This window comes from Pteropus medius, unplaced genomic scaffold (assembly GCF_902729225.1).
Source record: "Pteropus medius unplaced genomic scaffold, Ma_sr-lr_union100, whole genome shotgun sequence".
NCBI classification, from domain to species: domain Eukaryota; kingdom Metazoa; phylum Chordata; class Mammalia; order Chiroptera; family Pteropodidae; genus Pteropus; species Pteropus medius.
Window position 1 is genome coordinate 1792403 of NW_024342539.1, and position 21504 is coordinate 1813906.

Here is a 21504-nt window from a genome sequence, read left to right on the forward strand (position 1 = left end):
TTGAAATTTTTCAGCGTGAAATATTTCAGACAGAGTACTGTTAAGAAGAGGGGGGAAAAACTCACATTTGTTGAATTTTTTTCAAGAGCTAGTTTCTTTGACTGGGCTATCTAACTTAGTCATTACCTGAATGTTACAAAAAAGGAAGGTTGAGACTTAGGAATATAAAATAACCTGGAGAGAATTATTTGATAACTATTAGAACTAGACTTAAAATATATAAGCTGTACCCTTGGCTTTCAAGAAGGGAAAATAGTTAGATATTCTGTAGTCAGCCTCTGAGATGAAAACTGATTCCTTGGGAGAAGCAATATAATTTAGTGGTTTGGAGCATGAAGTTCAAAATGTAAAGGCATGAGATTTTGTGACTTAGCAAGTTATTTAACCTTTTCGATTTTAGAAGATAGAAACTTTCCAATTTTTGTATAGAAAATGAGATTAGTAACTTCATAGGATTGCTCTGAGGATTAAATAATTAATGTAAAGTCCTTGAAATACAGTAAGTATTCAAGAAATACCAATTGTTATCATCATCATCATCATTAATAATAATAACAACACTTTTTTGAGAGATAAATGGCATAACATATCTTTAGGGCCTCAATTATTATCAATTTTAAAGAAGTTTAATTGTAGAATACAGAGTAATTTTTATTCTCCAGCATTTGCCTAAATCAGGAACGTTTCTCAGGTATTTTCATGGAGCTTCAGAGGAACAGTTAACTTTTGTATAATATAAAATACACGATTAATGACTCTCTCTTGGAGAATGCTGTGTTAATGAGGTTACTTTCTGATTGTATACGTTACATGACAAACACATGCAAATGCTTAATTTCTGTTCAAAAATAAAAACAAAGTTAGTCTTGCACAAAATTTTCTAAAGAAGATAGTCTGACTTGATAACATAAATTATCTACTAAGAGAATTTATACTTAGAGCTATCATTTTATCATTTCAGTTTGTTGTAGTTACCATTCTAAAAAAAAGGCTAGGAAAAATAATTATTGGATACTAGTTTTTGTTATTTATAGATAAAAGAATGAGATATCTTTTTCACAGACAGAGGTGAATTTTTACAATATTATTTTTATTTTATATTTGTTGTCATTTCAGACTGAACAAAACATATTGCTCAATTCTCTATCCAATGGCAATTGCAATGGTAAGTTAGCTTGTTAAAAATATTTGAAATGTTTTGACTTGAATATAGACCAGAGAATAAAATCTTTTTGCCCTTCTCCTCCCTCTCTGCCTCCCTCCTCTGTCCTCCTCCTACTCCTCTCCTCCTCATCTTCCTCCTCCCTCCACTCTTTAACTTCTACTCCTCCCACCTCCTATTTTCTCCTCCTGTTCTTCTCCCTTTCCTCTTCTGCACTAATCTCCTCTTACCTAGTCTCTCTTTTCTCTCCTTCTACTTTCTCCTCACCCTCGTCCTCCTTTTCTTCCTTTTCTCCTGTCCTTCTTCTCTTTTTCTTCTTCTTCTTTATCCTCCTACTCTTGCCTCCTACTCTCTTTTAGAAGTAAATTTAAGTAAAGATGTATAATCCTACACAGGATGAAGATGTAAACTAGAACTTTATTACAGACATTAAAAATACCTGAAACACTTAAGTATATGTTATTTATAAATGGAGGGAAATACAATGTTCACTGATAGAATACTCAATATCAAAAATATGTCAGTTCTTAAATTTATTTATAGATATAAATTTAACCACAATTAAAATTTTAATAGGACAATTTAATGGCAATTGACAAGCTCATTCTAAATTTTGCATAGAAACTCAAATGGGCAAGAATAGACGAGACTCTTGAAATATATGAACAAAGGAGACAATATATTTTCTTAGTGATCAAGATGTCTTATGAAGCTCTAATAATCAATGAAGGGTGATATTTGTTCACAGATAAATGAATAGATCAATAGGACAGAGTAAAGCACAGAGGAGGAAAAATTTCACATACATTGGTGTTTGATTTGTGACAAAAGTGACACTACAGAGCAATGGGAAAAAGATAGTCATGCTAATATACATAATGAGACAATCATGTATCCATAATCAATAAAATTAGACTTTTGTCCCATACCATACCTCCAAATCAGTACCAAATGAATCAAAGGCCTAAGAGTGGTAGACAAAATATAAATTTAGAAGAGAATATAAAATAATATATATAATAAATGTAAGGCATTAAACATAAAGAATGATTATTAAACTTCACTAGATTATCATTAAGACCTTTTGTTTACCAAAAAGCACCAAATAAAGCATGAAAGATAAATCCAAGTGAATGAAGATAGGTGTAACATATAAAATGGGAAAAGAATTGCACTCCCCAACAAATTAGTGAGTAGAAAGGCAGATGACCCAATAGAAAAGTAGGCAAAACACATGAATAGGCATTTCTCAAAAAAAAATTTTTTTTTCAAACTAACCAATAAATATAGTAGAATATGCTTAACTTCACTATTATTATTCATAATAATTATTGAGGAAATGTAAAATAAATTCACAATAATACTGTGAACTTACACACACACACACACACACACACACACACACACTTGGTAAAAAATAAAAGTCTGACAATATCAAGGGTTGATGAGAATATAGGGCACATTCTTACAAGGCAGGTGGGAGTGTAAATTGTTGCAACCATCTTGGAAGATAGTTTGACACTATGGTAGAAAATTGAAGACACACATATCTTATGGCCAGCAATTCCACTCCTAGTTATACATCTTAAATAACAAGAGCTTATGTATAGCAAGTTGCTCAAACAAGAATGTTCATACAGTATTGTGTGCAACTATCCAAACCTGAAAACAGTTCACAGGTCCAAAAAGAGTAACAGGTAAAAAACAACAACAACAACAACAAAAAACAAACTGTGGTATATTTATGCACGAGTTTTTATTTGGTATATTTATTGTATGGTATAGTTATACAACAATGAAAGTTGGATGTCTTATAAACATAATTGGGGGAAAAAAGGAAGACAAAAGAAAGTATATTATAAAATTCCAATTCTATTTATATAAACTTAACAGGAAAGGCTGAGCTATATTAATTTTTGGACTTCTAAAACCAATAATAAAATGAATCTCTTATTATTTATACCTGGAAACACATATAGAACTGCTCATAGCAGCTTTGTTTATAATTTCCCCAAATCTGAAAGGAACTAAAATATCTATTAACAATACAAGATTATGTGGAATGTTTATATAAGAGGATGAAATATATATGATGATATATATGATTACTGCATGTAATATAATCTAAATAAATATATAACATATAAAATAAAGGAATAAAATAAGTATTGTATAAATATATGAATCGATTACACAACCCCCATCAACACGAGTGCAGCTCAGACGTTACCTTCTCTAGTCTTTTCTGACTTCTTGTAGAAAATTTACTTTCTCTTGCCTTGTGCTCTCAAAGAATGCTTACATAATACTGGTATAGTACTAATTTAATGATCTTTTCTTGAGTGTCGTGTTATACTGCTGAACTTAAAACTTTTTTAAAAGGTGTTTTCACTTCTGCATCAGTAGACCAAGCCCACTTTACACAAGAACTGTTTGCTGATGGGCATGGTCACCTTTGCAGTATCCTTGTGAAACCTTTGGCACCCAGTGGCCTTTTTATAGTAGTCAGATTGGTTGACCAGAATATTTCTTCTGTCATTCTTCTTTTCTCCCCTCTGCTGACACTCTGAAATATCCTGGGTTCTCCCATCTCTCTCTTGTTCAGGAACACCATTCTGCTCTCACCTCTCCGTGCTTTAAATGCTAAGGTTACATTTACTGTTCTTGTTCTTGATTTCCTTTCTCAATTTAATTACAATTACAATTTAATTACCTATAATTCTTGGTTTTATTACTTTTACTTTTTCACTGATGTGACTTTGAGTCTGCCCTTAACCATTTTCAAAGTGAATTAGTATGATTTTCAAAAAAAAAAAAAAAAGATTTTCCTGCTAGGAGATATTCTTGGTTTTATTTCATGGTTAGAAAATATCTAGTTTCCTGAGCTTGCATCAGACAGAACTAATAGATCAAGGCACTTCCTCCTATGAAGCAAAGTAGCCTGGGAATCTTCTAAACAAGAGGCTGTGAGAAGCCACTGCAAGTGATTGGCATTGATACATAAGCTGAAATGTAATTCCAGCTTTATTCTATTTTGTGATATAATGACAGATTAGTTTTAAACCACCTTTACTTTAAAATTTATCTTATGATTAAAAATTGATAAAGTTATTTTTCTGGGGATCAACTGCCCACTCTTCGGCATGGCACCTAAAACCCTTCTTTATCTTCTCAAAATGCTTTTCCTTTTACTACACATTACACAAGTTCTTCATCATGTTAGATAAATCAGTTAATGACCCCTTTATCTAATATAATCATTTCTAGCTCTGACTCTTTATTTGGATTTTCCTGAATAGCACTATCTCTCTTCTTTGCCATTCCAAATCTTACACTTTCTTTGAGATTTAACAGAGTAAAGTAAATTGAAGGGACACAATTCTTGGCAATCCTTTTAAGTACAAATATTAGTCAATGAGACCTATTCATGTACATATACAGTCAAGAGCAGCCTTAATTTCAGTATCTTCAGTATAAAATGGAGATCATAGTAATAGTAAAACAGTCTGCCTCATGCTTCACTCAATCACTTATCATTTTGTGTGGTTATAGAATTCTTTTATTTATGCATATTTTTTCCTAATTATATTTTTAAGACAAAGAATGAATTTTTAATTTTCACTGCATTATCTTTTATTGACCAATGAACACTTGATCAGTGAATAAAAATTACAATGATGATATTTATGTAGCACTTTATAGTTTTCAACAGATGTTCTTTTTGGCAATTCTAAAATAGGTAAATACTATACTTTTGTTTTCAAATAGATAATAATATACTCTTCATTTTACTGATGAAGAAGTTGAGGCCTATAGGGGATAACTAACCTACTCTGGATCATGCAGTTAGGGCTAGTGGCAGAATTAGAGTCCTTGTTGAAGGCAAGCATGCATATAGGAAAGGGTGCTTAAAGCTGGCAATTCAAGAGTATTGATCTAAATGCAGTCCACAGGAACACAAGCAAGAAAGGTTGGGTGGTTTTAATCCAGATAAAAGGAGGTGATAGTGCCATCTTCCTCTGCTTTGGTCACAGGGCTATAAAAATGGAGAAAGAGAATGGACTTCAAAAAGATTTCATCATGTATTGAGCACTCTTTGGGTGTTGGGGGAAGGGAAAGGGAAATATAAGTGATAATTTTGAAGCTTTGAAACTCTCAAACTGGGATAATCAGGAATCCAGGAGGGTAGCTAAAAGGGAAGACACGTTTAATTTGGAGGACAGTGAATTTGATACTGGGAGGTCATCCAGGAGACATCCAGTGGGTTTTGGGGAGTACCGAACAGATCTGGAAGTAACTAAAGCAAAGGAAGATATTGGCTAAGCAAGGGAGTGAGAAAAAGGGAAGAGGACAAAAAAATACCCCTTTTCCAACAATCTTTACAGAAGAGGAAGATTTATAGTTGAGCACATAATTGAATAATTAAAATATATAAAACAAACTATGTAAGTAATAAGATGGAAGTCATCATATTTCTCTGAATGAAAACAAAAGTTGCTCAAATGAGGAGAAATTTTCCACTACCATGTTTAGTGAGTTGTGTCCCAAAATACTTTAATCACGTTACACTATTACCAAGAGGCACTCTGTCAACGTCTCTCTTAGTATTATAATTTTCCAGATTCATCTCCACCACCTTCTTACCTATTTAACTTCAAATTCTCCTCCAGGTCTCAGCTCACACATCTCATTTTTCCTTTCATTCCTGAATTCATTTGTGAATGCCCTGGTTCACTTAGCAAATATTTTTTTATTTGTTGAACATCTACTGAGACCTGAGCACAATGATAGGTGCTGCGTATTCAGGGACGAAAAAGATGGGCATGGTTTCTGCCATAATGGATCCTGAAATTTAAAATAAACTCTCTGCCATCACCACCACCTTCCACTCCCCAAATCAGCAATACAAATGTTTTTGTTTCTTATTATTGCTATAACAAATTGCCACAAACTTGGTGGTTTAAAACAACACAAGTTTATTACCTTAATTTTAGAGAACAGAACCTGAAGTGAATCTTACAGGACAAAAATCAAGGTTTTGGGAGGGCTGATTTTTTTCTGAAGAATTTTTTCTGGAGATGAATTCATTTATTTTCTTGCCTTTACAATTCCTAGAGGCCCCCTGCATTCCTCATGTTCCCTTCCTTCGTCTTCAAACCAGCAGTGTAATATTTCAAATCACTCTCTGACTTCTTCCACCACCATGTCCCCGTCTCTGACTGATCCTCTTGCCTCCCTTTCATAAAGATACTTGTGATTACATTGGACCCTCTCGATGGGTAATCCAGGATGAACTCCCCATGTCAAGGCCAAATTGCAGTCTCTTTTAATTTGATGAAATTACAAAGTTCTTTTTGCCATGTACGGCAACATTTACAAGTTCTGGGGATTAAGATATGGACATCTTTGGGGACTATTATTTTGTCTACCACACCAGGTCACTCTTATATGTCCTTAGCAACTTCTGCATAATTTTTCCAGACTTCTTATATTTCACATTACTAATTCAATTGGTTGGTTTACTGGCTTGGTTGTGAGTTTTTTGAGAGGAGGGCACATCACCTCTCTTCTTTACCATTAGACTGGCATTTCTTAAGACAGTGTATATTGTAAGCACTCAATATAGTTATATTGACTAACTGCTTGAGTAAATGAATGAATTAATGAATGAGATGCTCAATAAAATGTGTATGTTTTCCAAAAATAGTATTGTGGTTTGTCTTAAATATTTCTCGTTTCCTTGGGAAATTAGAGATGTAAATCTGCTTCTCAATAGTTAATTGATATTAATAGAAAATGCCTTCTTTTAAAAAATTATGAATGACTCACAGACTGTCAAGAACCTTTTGAAGCATATAAAAAGCACTCCTAAACTATGTAACTACAGATGCTTTTTAATTAAAGGACTTAATCAATATTCCACAGGAAAGAGTTAGTTTTCACAGTCTAGAGTTAATTGCCCAGCCACATCTGATGATTAGTTTTTTCTGATTTTTTTTTTTTTTTTTTTTGTAGATAAAGCCCATATTTTACCACATCCTGCATGGTAGATATTAGTTGTCTCCTTTGCACATGCTCCAAGGTTACCTAATTTTGCTTAAGACAGGATATTAGCTGTGTATTTACTTTACTCTTTTCTAGGACAATGTGATTTTTATTGCAATGGTTGATTTACTTAGAAGCTTAGGGCACAAGGTTATAGTCATAAAATCAGTACAATGGCAGAACTGATAGGATACTGTGTAAAAGAAAATAACTTATTTTTGATAAGATTTCAGAAATGTCAATTGTATTTAAGTTTCATTTGATAATTGTAACTTTCCATTTAAGGATGTCTTTTTTATTCTAAAAAGACATCATGAATTGCTTCTGTTAAAATAGCTTACTTAAATTATTATCCACAACTACTCAGCACAATTCTTTTGTTTTTTTGATCATCTGAAAACATGCACATATTTTAATTAAAAATATAAATAAATAGATAGATAGATAGATAGATAGATAGATAAAAATTCCATTTATTTTTTGTTTTCCTTTGTTAGAATGTAAGCTTCATGAGGGCAGAGATTGTTTGTTTGTTTGTTTGTTTTTTCTGTTTTATTCACTACCTATCTTCAACACCTAGGAGAGTGCCTTATCTTCTTGTTCTTGGAGCAGTAACCTTTAAAATGCTGAAGAATAATGAATGAGGCCTAGAAACACAGGAAAGACAATAGCATGTAAATGAAGCACCCAAACAAAAATTAAAATGTGCACATTAATTCAAATTAGAACAAAAAGGATGTAATCCTGGTGAAAAAGAATTATGTAAATGTTGTCTTGCAACCAAAAGTGTCCTTATCACACTTTCATAAGTTAAAGTGCAGTACCTCACAATCTTAGGATGAAATTCTGTAGGAACAAATTACCAAGAATAATGGATACTTCTAGGAATTTTCAACAAATAATACTTTGTGGTCAGTCTAAGAAATCTATGTATATTATTTGTTTTACAAGCAAGTAAATACTTTGAAATAATGCACACAAATTCACTTAAGCACAATAGTTGTCAAATTTCAATTTATTTCCATGTGAATTAGATATTACATGCTAAGTTAGTAGAAAGAATCATAAAAAAGATAATTAAATATATTAATATAATTAAATACATTTAATTATAATTAAGCACAATACCTTTTAGGTCCATCAAGGCAATATTTTTTTCCATCCCCTTCGCGTTAGTCTGCGTGTATCTTTTCATGTGAAGTGTCTCTTTTGGGCAGCTTATGTAGGAATCTTGTTTTCTTATCCATTCAGCCACTCTGTCTTTTGGTTGGAGCAATTAATTCTTTTCCACTTGAGGTACTTGTTGATAGAAATGTAGTTATTACCATTCTTTATTCTTGTTTTTGATACATTTTTTTCTTCTTAAAAATGTCCCTACAACATTTCCTGTAATACTAGCTTGGTGGTGATGAGTTCCTTTAGCTTATTTTTGTCTGGGAAGCTCTTTATCTGTCCTTCTCCTCTGAATGATAGCTTTGCTGAATAAAGAATTCTTGGTTGTAGATTCTGGGTTTTCATCACGTCAAATATTTTGTGCCAAGCCCTTCTGTCCTGCATGGTTTCCGTTGGAAAATCAGATGCCAGTCTTATGGGTGCTCTTTTGTAGGTAACTAAGTGCTTTTGTCTTGCTGCTTTTAAGATTCTCTCTTTGTATTTAGCCTTTGGCATTTTAATTATAATGTGTCTTTGTGTGATTCTCTTTAGGTTCATCTTTTTTGGGACTCTCTGTGCTTTTTGGGCTTGTATGTCTATTTCCTTCACCAGATGAGAGAAGTTTTCCACCATTATTTCTTTAAATAGCTCTTCGACTTCTTATTTTCCTTCAGATACCCCTATGACATGGATATTTTTACATTTAATGGTTTCCCATAGGCTCCTTAAATTATTATTATAGTCTTGTCTTCTTTTTACTTGCCATTCTAATTGAGCGTCCTTGGCTTCCCAATTCTCTATATCGGTGGTTCGAGCCTCTTTTTTTATCCACTCTGTTGATTTTGTCTAATATACTCTTCATCCCAGATAATGTGTTCTTTATTTCTTACTGGTTCCCTCTTATAATTTCCATTTCCATTTTTATCTTTTTTAACTTTGTTAAAGTTCTCACTAAATTCATCTACACTCTCCCTTAGTTCATTGAGCATCTTTAGAGCCAGTGTTTTGAACTCTGCATCTCTTAGATTGCTTAACTCCATTATTCCTGGGTCTCTGTTCTATTCTCTCAAATGGTTTCTTCTTTGTCTTCCCATTTTGACTGTCTTTTTGTGTCTGTTTCCATGTAGGGAGCAAAGCTCCTAAGTCTCCCTGTCTTATTAGTACAGCTTTGTGTATTAGGTGTCCAGAGGCACAATCCTGAGAGGGGGCCAGCTGCAGACCAAGTTTAGCCCCATGCCTCTCTGGGACCACCTGTTAAGATTCAACAAGTAACCCACAGATGCTGTGCTTATAGTTGCTTCAAGAGGTCATGCCAGAAACCAAGACCAGCAGCTACCATTGTGAGTCTTGGCACTGCTTATTAAGGAGCACCAGAATCTCCGAGGACACATCTGGATGTGGCTTGGGTGGGGCCGCGAGTTGGTGAAGGTCGAGTTTCAGGGACTCCTCTGGGCAAAACGACCTCTGTCATCCAGTTTGATGATGTCTCAGCTATGTCAGTATTGTGTCTGCACGCTGGGAGTAGGGAGGGTTCAAGAGAGGGAAAATGGATACTGTTGGCACTTCTCTCCCAGAGAGATCCTCATTCTGGCCCTTTCTCCAACAACTCATTATACTCCTGTAAGTCCGTGGTGTTCCCCGAGCCACCGACCCAGAGCAAACAGGTCCATCACCGCAAGAGCCTGGTTGCGGACACAGCCTCTTTAAAAGGCATCTGCAGCTGCTGCTGACACAGCCTTTGTCCCCCTCAGCTGCTCAGGACTGAGCAGCCTCATGTCTTCGCCCCCGCCTCATCTTCTACATTCGTAGGTTGATTAATTCTCTCTCTAGTTGTAGTGCTTCTGTTCATCTAGATTCCAGGCAACTTTCCTTACCGTTTGCTCTGTTTCTGTCCCAAATTTGATTTGGTTGCAAGAGGAATGAACAAAGCCTCTATCATCTATGCCATTGTTTTTCTTCCTGTAATTTTTTAAATTTTTATTTTATGGGGATCAAATATAAACGTTTTCTCCTAATTTTTGGGCTATGAATTTTAGATTGTTGTTTATTTTGAAATATGCACTATGTTATAAAAGATACATCTTTTGTTAACAGAACTGTTGAAGGAGATGGATAAAAAGGACTTGACTAATTTTGATATCAAATTGTGTCATCATTGTCATTTTAAGGTCTATTTTAAGCAAAATTGCATATGTCAGTGGTTTAAGTCAGTGGTTTAAGTCTTTATTTAATCAAAACCATCCCAAACTGTTTTTTTTCCTCCCTGTAAGCAGCAATTTTAAAAAATATGCAATTTTGCTTATACTTCCCTTCAATGCTAATTGAGAAACAACCATATTCCCACTTTGCTATAGCCTCTATAGAAGAAAACCATGGGCATTTTAAGTGGAAAAAATTTTCTAATTAAGAACTTTTTTCAGATAATTTTGCAAATAATTAATCAATTGGAGTTTATTTAATTGACTTTACCTACTAACAGTGGGGAAAACTTAAACTACTATATCAGCTGTGAGAGCCTCATCACTCAGAGACCTCAGACATGGTCTGTTACTGTTTAGAAATATGTCATTTCATGCAAGGAAAGACTGGTACTGAGGACATCATTAAAAAAGAGATCATGAACTCTTAAGTAAAAAAATAATAATTTTTCCCATCAGGTACTTTCAGAAGCAGATTTACCATGTACCAAGTGAAGCTTAATATTCAAGACCCCTCACACAGATCCTTTCCAAGACCAAGAGACAAGCTCTAGCAATGATAAAGCATGACTCCAAAATCATATAAGCTCCAGGCACCACAAAACAGGACTCTACCTCAATACATATCTGTGAAGGAAACAACGTGATATTGTAAAAGAAAGAGCACTATGCAGAATGTCTAGAGGATGATTCCAGTTTGTTTGGCACTAACTTGCCAATTATCCTTTTAAAATTATCTAAACTTGCTGAGCTTTAGTTTGTCTACCCGTGAAATGATACCAGTAATTAACCTATCTTATCTTCTTCTCTGAGTTATGTAATAGTTCCCTGAAATAATATTTGAATAATAAAAAACTGAAGAGTTTAAAAATAATTAATAATTAACTGAAAGTGTAAATATTAAAAAGTATTTGACATTAGTGTTTTGAACATGAGGCCACTATTGTTCAACGAAGTCTGCAGCAGAAATTCGTAAGCATTCTCCATAACTTAAGTCTATGTTCCTCCTACAGAAGACATTTCACAGCCCTGCTCAAATGAGAAGTGTAATATAATCCTGGATTGCAGTGGATTGACCTTTTTTGACTATTCTGGAGTTTCCATGCTTGTCGAGGTATTTAAACAGGTTGTGTTTGGACTGATTCCTTCCCTTCTCTTCAGTAATATATTTTTCACCAGCTACTCTCTCAGCTCCAAAGCCTTGACCCTGCTTGTTTCAATATTCATCTCACTCATTCTCTCCAAAAGACATAGAACTTTATGCCTTCCACTACTGTAGAATTCTTTTCAGGAGATTCCATCAGGCTTCTAAATATGTGTCTGTGTGGGGGCCAGAGGTGAGGGTATTCACATGAGATAATCAGAGAATGGAATATAGACTATAGTGAGCATAGCATATACTGGGCAATCAACTTAAGGCTTATAGAAAGAAAAAGAAAAGTCCCCTTCATGAGCAAGTGGCCTTGGTGGTGGCAGGATGTTCTCTCTCACATAATTCCTGGGTATAGTTTGACCCAATACCATTTCTGGTTTCTGAAAACAGTGCCCACTGAATGAGCTTTTCTCCATTCTGTTGGATGATGGTACTTACTTCTCTTCCCCGTGATCTCCATGGGATCTCCACAATCTTGGTATGAAAAAGATAAAGTTTTCTTTCTTTAAAACTGACATAGCTTGCAAGGCCTCATTTCCACAGATGGAAGAACTCCTAATTTTGCCAATTCAAGGAAAACTCAGATACTTCTGAAATTTTTCCTCTTTTTTTTTTTTTTTTGAGTAAGTACTAAATCAACAAAGAATGTACCCCTTTCTTATTTCCATTTGCCCTCTACTTCAATACCCTAAATTTCGGGGAAGATCTTGCGGACATCTATTCCTCAGCTGTCATCAATCCTCCACCAGCTTCTGTTGCATGGAGCTCAGCTCACCTTATCTTCTGGTGTTTGCTCTCAAGGGTTTCTCTTATCCTGGCATAATTCAGTCTCCCCTGTGTGTGGCTTTGTATTGAGCCATAAACTTAATCAAAACCTATGAACATTTCGGAAGATCTTTTTCTGCATATCTCCCTCTTTTCCATTACTCCCACAAATTTCACCCACCCAATCCTTGCTGAACTCCGGTTCTTTCTGCTCAGCTCAGTGAAGCAGCTGCATTTTGCATGGATGCCTCCTTATCATGCTGCAGTGGCCAAGAACCTGCTTTGCCACAGAAAGCTGGGATGATTGGAGAACTCACCTCCTTTGTTTTCGTTCTCTCAGGGAACTGAGTCATGTGTTGCCTGTTCCCATTGTCTGAAAACAGTTGTTTGTATATTTTTGTTTAGTTGTCTATTTATTTATGGAGGGTGGGATAGTCTTGTATTATTTACTTATCAGGGCCAGAAGTAGAGATAGGATATTGACTTTTAAACAGTTAAGACCAGTAGTCTTTAAAAGGTTTCACACTGTAGATTTTGATTTACTTGTGGTGTTGCATAACTGTGTCTCTATATATTTATATTTTAAAATTAAAATATCCAACCTTTCAAACTCAAGAGAGGACAAAGATGAACTTTAACATGGCTTTCCTATGAAGACAGGTGGGATAGGTGGTGGGGAAGCTGCTTAAAATGTGACAACCTGAGAATGTAGTCTCAGCAATACCATACTAGCTGTGAGGTGCTGGCGAAATCAGCTAGCCAGTCTGGATCTCAGTTTATCCATTTTGTAAAAATGAGAGGTGATTTTGTTTCAGTATTAGTAGATATTCAAAAAACAAATAAATTATGCAAAACAATTGAATTTAAATATCTTAGGCCTTAAATCTAGTTGCTATTTTTTTGTAAATCACTCTTTTCCCCATGTTATATGCCTTTATTTTCTTATTGTTCACTATAAAAACTACACAATTTAGCATAGGGTTCAACTTGAACACTTTTCTTGCATCTCTACCTGGACTGTAGATAGGCAGTCCCTCTTTATCGGAGGGCTTCTTGTGCTTGGCATTTTTATTTACTCTGTGTTGTCAAGGTCTAGGGGAGTGCTGTTAAATTTCTGTACATAAGTATAATGTGGGGTGTTCATTTAAAATGCAATCTTCTGAATCCTGGTTCTGGCCCAGAAATCTTAATTTTAGACAACCATAGGCGATTCTGAGGCATATGATTCAAGGATCATATTTTGAGAAACGGTAGACCAGGATGTTCTTTCACTGGGAAATGCCAGTATGTACTTATTTTAAATTGTATTTTAAATGTGTTTCTGAATATACTCTAATATTTATTAACTGTCCTCTCTAGATATTGCAATTCTAAAACTTACAGTTTGTAAAGAGGACAAAATAATTACCTATTTCCACTGAATTTATAACCTAAGGTTGAAAATTCAGAGGAATCCAAATAATCCAGGTACTGGGTCTGATGTAAAAGAGCTTTTTAAAGTTCATCTTAATGTTTTTCAAATACACAATGGAATGGTGGAATAAATCAACTGATGCCTTTTATTTTTATGTTGGCCATTTGCCCTTGGCCTGATGTCTTTCATCTGTATACACAAAACCAGCAGTTTTGTATTAGTTTACCCTTTTTAATTATTGTATTACTATTTGATTTTATCATGATTATAGTAAATTATGATGTATGCTAAGGACATAGGCTTAATTTAAAGACAGTCAAATATTAGGGCCCAAATATTAGCTATACAACTAGTTCTATGACTTGGACTTGAGTATTTGTTTGCTTTTCTGTAAACTGGAAGTAGAAATACCCACTTTATCAAATTGTTGTGAAGCTTAGAAATAATGTATTACATAAAAACATATAAAGTTTGTAGAAGTAAACATTTTCTTTTTTTTATTTTGCACAAAGTATTTCTTAAAATTCAAATAATATCATTGCAACTAATACTATGTCTTAGTTGCAGCCATCCTGAAAGAGAGTCCAGAGTAAAGAGCCACAGAGTCTCTTCAGCCTTGCATGTCTTCCTGCTTCTTAATAACACTTCCTGGATTATTTTCTTAGTTACTTTAGTACATAGAACATTCTCCTAGGAGTTATAGGTTGAAGGAAATGGAGTGACTTCTATTTATTCTTGTACTTAGAACACTAGCAAGGTCAGTGAACTGCAGATTGTTTATCAGTAAACACAAACCATCCATAGCAATGTGTTTGTACTTCACTGAGCCTAAGAAAAAGTCAAACACTGACAGGTCACCTTGAATTAATCATTTTAACTTACAAAAACAAGAATCGTTTATTCAATGGCCAAGGCTCAGTTCATGTATCATTTATTTGTTTATTTGTTTGCTTGTTTATTCTTGCTCATCTCTTATTCTACAATTCTTTTAACATAAAAATAACTGCTTACTGCTGGAAGAATATAAGAGAAAGTTTTGGATGCGCCATGCATATTCTTAGAAATGCAGCTTTTTACATTTTATATGTAAGATGTATCACTATTATATAAAAAAAATCCATCCTCCAGTTACTAAAACTTCCAGAATTACTTGCAATGTGTTTTCTGGGCTGACTTTGGTCTGGGTGAATTTAAGATCAAGGCCTTGTTCTTACTCAAGATTTTCTTAGACATAAATGAGGTAAGACTCTACAGTATGGCAAGCAAATTATTTAGGGTGTCTTATCTTGAAGAACCTTTAAAAATGGAAATTGGGCAGTCAAACTTGGCTTTGATTATAGTGAGGCTCTCCACTCACCATTCATGGATGGAATTTAGAGAGTCTATGAATATACCCAAATTGTAAAATTGACAGTCAGCAGTTTTTATCACTTCCACAAATGGGTCTTTGACTTACAATAAAAGGTGATTGAGAACGATTTTATGTAATTCTCATAGGGAAGAAAAGGTGATGTTTTTAATTTTATTGAATGAAATGGAAAATGTAAGCAGCCAAACTTATTGCGTAAAAGGTGAATGCCCGGCTGCATTCATCTGTGTTAAAATGGTCTCTTAGAAGGTTGAAGAATATGCCTGACTGTATAGCAATGCCTCCCTCTAGTGGTCTGATATCATAAACGTTGGCTCTTTTTACAAGAAATTCTTCTGAAGCTCACCTTATATCATGCATTAATTGTGGATATGCTATTTTAATCCTTCCAGGCTTACATAGACTGTATCAGCAGGAGTGTGGATGTATCATTAACCCATTGCACAGGTGAGGAAGAACATGTCCTCGGCTAACATTAATCTTAGGCAATTCAACATAATCTTTCTGCTGCTATGCATCTCACACCACATGTGCTTTTTCGTAGCTTCCTTGATAAAAGCAATGAAGTACTGTGGAAACCTAGACTCAGAGAAACCAATTTTTTTTGAATCGGTATCTGCTGCAATAGGTAACATCCATTCAAATAAGGTAAGACGATTATGCTAGCTGCAAGAGTTATAAGAAAAATTAGAATGTAAAATCAAGGGATTTGCATATTAAAAATATTAGCCTATTACCCCAGTGGCATCTAAAAACTATTAAAATTTCCACCCTTAGAGCCTTCTGCTACAAATAATGTTTCCATTTTTTTTGAATCAGTTACAAACATTGTAAAATTATTAATAATTTGGATCTGCCAACAATATTACAGTTTAGAGGATTTGGTGATCACCTATTAAGTATAAACTGCTTGCTTATAAAATTAATGCTTCTTTCAGGATTCACTATCCTGGGAATTTGAATCTACTTCTGTCAAATGCAAAAACTCTAAATATAGCCCTCTAGCTTTTTTCTGTTCTGATACCTTTGACTCTAAACTCATATTGCCATCTTTAGGAATACTATTTGCAAAGCCCAGCACTCACATGATCCGAAGTGTCAGTTATCTTCCACATACTGGGCTTTGTGATTAGCTTTAGCATTGTTCCTAGAACTTTGAATTCCTGTAATTTTTCTTTGATTTTAAATCATTTTGCCTTTCCTCATCCCTAGAACAGCATTTGGTGCTTCCCAGAGTCATCCCTATTACATTCCATCAGAACTGTATGTATTTATAAAATAATAACACTACTATTACTATCATTATTACCATTATGACATAACATTTTTTGAATGCCCATAATGTTCTAGCAATACACTAAGAGCTTTACCCATATTAATTCACTAAATTTCCCACAACCTTAGGAGATAGATACTATTATTTAATCCATTTTTAGAAATGAGGAAATTGAGGCCCAGAGAAGTTATACCATTTGTAAGTGGTAGAGCTGGTTTCAAAGTCAGCACTCTGATTTTGGACTTGGAGCTTTAAACTGCTATATTCTGAGGTCTCTTGGAATATGTTTTCTTAGCTTGTCTGTAAGCTTGCTTCAGTTACTTCTTTTCTTCAACTGTGGTACTGACTTAAGAGTTGAGTCAATAGCATGTGTTTATTTTGTCCTCTTCTATTTCAGAATTTGAGCAAACTCAATGACCAGAGTGAAGTCTGAGACCGTTTTGCCATGGTGCAGCTCTTGTCTTTAGCAACTGCCCTGAAGAGGACATACTCTAGCATTTTGAACAACCTTTTATTATTATTATTATTATTTTTTTTGCTTAAATCTATTGATGACTTCTACTACAACAAATATGATGTGACTTAATCATAGAGCCTCTGGTCAAGATTTGCTAACAATTTTTTTTCTAATTTTTGTTAGTAAACAGATTCATAGTAGGTTATTGTATAGTCATTTCACAAAAATTGATATGCATTAGTTTTAGCATACTGAAAGCTTAAACATAAATTTATTTGCTTTTACCAGAGTATTTTGTGTTGTTTTATTTCAGTTTTGTAGTAAGTTAATTTGTAAGACTGAGAAACACTTTGTCAGAAGGGATTTAGAACATTTGCAAGCCATTTGTAAAAATTCAGAATCATCTGTAACTAATACAAGGGCAAATGTGACATTTTCCCTTACCAAATAACAAAGCCATTAAACATCAATAAGTTAAATGTTATTTTATATAATATGATATGAAAGTCACAAAAAATAATTCAAACAAAAATACATGACAAACTAAGAGTCATTGCTCTCCATATATTTCCATGCATGGAAGTTTTCAAAAATGTTTTCAAGATATCTGGTATCCCAATGAAACCAAGTTCTTGACATTAGTCTGTTTTACTGTGAATATTGGAAATGCTTAGAACCTTCAGAACTGATAGCCCTAATCTCCACATCCTCACCCCATGAAAGTCTCTGTTTTCAGCTTAATTTTTTGGAGCTGGAGGATGAGGAAGTTATACATTTTACATTTTTTCACAAACATGATTTTTCGATAAGAAAATACCACCATTAGAATAGCTTTATACTATTCTGATATAAGATTAACTACAGTAGTTTGAGACTTTTCTATTTCAGAGAGATAGTCAATACAATATATTTATCTCTCTATGTTTATATATGTTTGTTTTTCTTTTGTTACAAGAGAGTTCGGATATGTAATTATCCATAAACCCACCAACAGTGTAATTGACAAACACCATAGACAAGGCTGACCTGTATAAATTATTCTTTTCATGCTTGTACATATATTTTAAATCATATACAATTACATTGGTTAATACTTTTTATCTAGCAACTTGATTTACCTATTAAGAAATTAACTCTCAAAGATAGGTATATCTACATAATTATCCTAAGTCTTAAGGCATTTTAACCATTCTAGAAATGACCAGTGTAGCAAAAAGCCAAGTACTTTAAAGTGAGTTTGATAAATTGGTTGAAAACAAAATTAAAAGACTGGTAATTTAGGTATTTTTGTGGACATCTGTAAAAGTAAATTCTAGTGCCTGCCAAGTGATATAACAGTCCCTAGAAAACACATTGTTAACATTCACAGGGCTCTTAATTTTAACATTAAGTCCTAGGTAGGACAATGTAATAAAATGACAGAGGAATAATAAACATTTCAAATTCTCATTAACTTATCCATTTTAATTTTGATTGACATGAATACAAAAAAATAATCTTTGCCCCACAGGAAGCCTCAATCCCTTTATCACTAATTTGAATTGAAATGAGTGAGGCTAACTTTTATTCGTATCAAATACTGTTTCAAGAAAAGGTGGAGGTAATATCTGAAAATAAAATATCCTTAGAGAAAAGAATTTCACTCTGTCCTATTAAATTATTACAATGGTGGATGGTGGCTACATTCATTATCTGTAATCTATTGGTATTGGCACAAACATGAGTCAAAAAAAGTTAAGAAAATAAAATATATTTTGCTATGTATAAATTGATATTTTTCAATGCAAATTTGGCCTATAATTAAATTCACACACAGCAGTAATTTTCTAATTTGTTAGGGATTTGGACCATAGATGACATTAAAATCATTATAGTTAATCAATGGATAGATTGTTTTATTTTATTGTTAAAGCTAACGCAATATTGTCGGAGCAGATATATTGATTACATTTCAATGTTTGTAGTAGAAGTTTTATGGGTGAAACTTAATAACCAATAACTTTGGTGTCAAATGTTAATGTTATTTTCAAAGTAAAGGAAGACCAAAACATATACCATATATAGCCCTTTGTTTTAAGGCTTATCCTGTATACCAAGGTAACAATGACTGTTGACTTAGAGAAACTCCCTGGAATTGAGTTCTGAGAGCTCAACAGCTGAATATAACTTTTAAGATTCTAAAACACAAATGTTTATTTCAAAGGAGGTATTAACAATACAGTAAATTCCTGATGCTAGAATGTTTCCAGTCACACTGAATTACTTTTATAAGATCACCTTATTTTCATATATAATAGAATACCTCCATAATACTTATGGTAAAATAAAATTGAAAAAATTAGAACTAACATATAATAATATTGAAGACCTAATAGACTGACATATATAAGTTAAACATTAAATGTGTAACCAGGAAAAGACTGTTAATATTACATTTATGCAAATTAAATACCTTTTAAATTTTACCATTTGTCTTTTATTTTAAAGGTTATTTGCCTCTGATTATATAATCCAAGTGTCATGAGGTCAAGCTTGAACTACTTTCAGTAATTTATTTGACAGATCTTTATTCTATAACATAATATAATGAGAAAAGAGATCTTTCTTTAATGAAAACATTAATGTGTTAATACCTTGTATGGCTAATGTTTAACATTTAATTATTACTAAAATATATTAGTATATTTAACATACATATGCCTTAGAGATGCACATTCTGTATTCTCTGGGATGATGGTCTAATTCACTACAGAATATGATTTTTGGCAATGAGTTTGTTGCTAGTTTTCAAATAGAGAGTGAAGAGGTGCTTTCACAATACAGAGATTTTTAGTAAAAACCATGCAGTCTAATATGCTACATTTACTATTTTCTATTTTTCAATTCATTTAATTATCTTTTTTATAATTCTTTCTACTAACTTAGCATGTAACATCTAATTAACATGGAAATAAATTGAAATTTGACAACTATTGTGCTTAAGTGAATTTGTGTGCATTATTTCAAAGTATTTACTTGCCAGTAAAGCAAATAATATACATAGATTTCTTAGACTGAGCACAGAATATTATGTGTTGAAAAATTCTAGAAGTATCCATTCTTGTTTTTTTGTTCTTACAGAATTTCATCCTAAGATCGTGAGGTACAGCGCTTTAACTTGTGAAAATCTGATAAGGACACTTTTGGCTGCAAGACAACATTTACGTAATTCTTTTTCACCAGGATTACATCCTTTTTGTTCTAATTTGAATTAATGTGCACATTTTAATTTTTGTTTGGGTGCTTCATTTACATGCTATTGTCTTTCCTGTGTTTCTAGGCCTCGTTCATTATTCTTCAGCATTTTAAAGGTTACTGCTCCAAGAACAAGAAGATAAGGCACTCTTCTAGGTGTTGAGGATACGGTAGTGAATAAAACAGAAAAACAAACAAACAAACAAAAAACAATCCCTGCCCTCATGAAGCTTACATTCTAACAAAGGAAAACAAAAAATAAATTGAATTTATTTATTTATTTGTTTGTTTGTTTGTTTATATTAAATATATTGGGGTGACAATGGTTAATAAAATTAAAGTGTACAATTCGATAAAAGGTCATATGTATATTGCATTGCATGTTAAATACCCAAGGTCAAATTTCTTTTATCATCACATATTTGATCCCTTTTACCCTTCTCTACCTCTCTCTTCCCCCTTTTCTAATGGTAAACCACTAATCTGTTGTCTGTGTCTATAAATATTTGTTTGTTTTTTGTTCATTTGTTGCTACAGTTTTATATCCTGCATATGAGTGAAATCATATTGTTCTAAACTTTTTCTGTCTCACTTATTTTGCTTAGCATGATAATCTCAAGATCTATCCATGTTGTTTCAAATGGCAGTATTTCATCTCTTCTTATGGCTGAATAATATTCCCTTGTATATATCTATCACAGCTTCTTTATACCATCATCTATTATAGGACATTTTGATTGCTTCCATGTCTTGGCCACCGTGAATAATGCTGCTATGAATATCAGTGAGAAAATATATTTTCAGATATGGGTTTTCAAACCTTTGGGGTAAATACCCAATAGAGGAATTGCTTAAACATGTGGTAGATCAATTCTTAGTTTTTTTGAGGAAACCCCATACAGTTTTCCAAAGTGGCTGTACCAATTTGCAGTCCCTCCAGCAGTGTATGAGGGTTCCTTTTTCTCCACATTCTCTCCAACATTTGTTATTACTTGTCTTGTTGATTATAGCTATTCTAACAGGTCTGAGATAGTATCTCATTGTGGTTTTGATTTGTAGTTCCCTAATAGCTAGTGATGTTAAACATCTTTTCATATATTTGTTGGCCGTTTCTATGTATTTTTGGGAGAAGAGTCTGTTCAGGTACTCTGTCCATTTTTTTATTGGATTATTTGTTTTTTGTTGTTATTGAGTTGTATGAGTTCTTTGTATATTTTGGATATTAGGCTCTTATTAAAGGTGTTACTGGCAAATATCTTTTCCCATTTGGATGGTTGTC

General features: G+C 33.4%; 1 protein-coding gene across 8 annotated transcripts in view; it reads left to right on the forward strand.

The window, feature by feature from the left end:
* The window catches only part of SLC26A7 (solute carrier family 26 member 7), a 139181-nt gene extending 118720 nt beyond the window's left edge, over window positions 1–20461 (forward strand). For 3 of the 8 annotated variants that reach the window (XM_039866383.1, XM_039866387.1, XM_039866388.1), the window contains 6 exons: window positions 1117–1165; window positions 11571–11683; window positions 15651–15705; window positions 15803–15906; window positions 16471–16521; window positions 16932–20461. In XM_039866383.1, the coding sequence (XP_039722317.1) occupies window positions 1117–1165; window positions 11571–11683; window positions 15651–15705; window positions 15803–15906; window positions 16471–16521; window positions 16932–16967 (408 nt within the window). In that variant the 3' untranslated portion in view covers window positions 16968–20461. The remainder of the gene's footprint in view (window positions 1–1116; window positions 1166–11570; window positions 11684–15650; window positions 15706–15802; window positions 15907–16470; window positions 16522–16931) is intronic. The other 5 variants (XM_039866384.1, XR_005653639.1, XM_039866386.1 and 2 more) reach the window with 5 other exon arrangements.
* Window positions 20462–21504: the final 1043 nt, after the last annotated feature.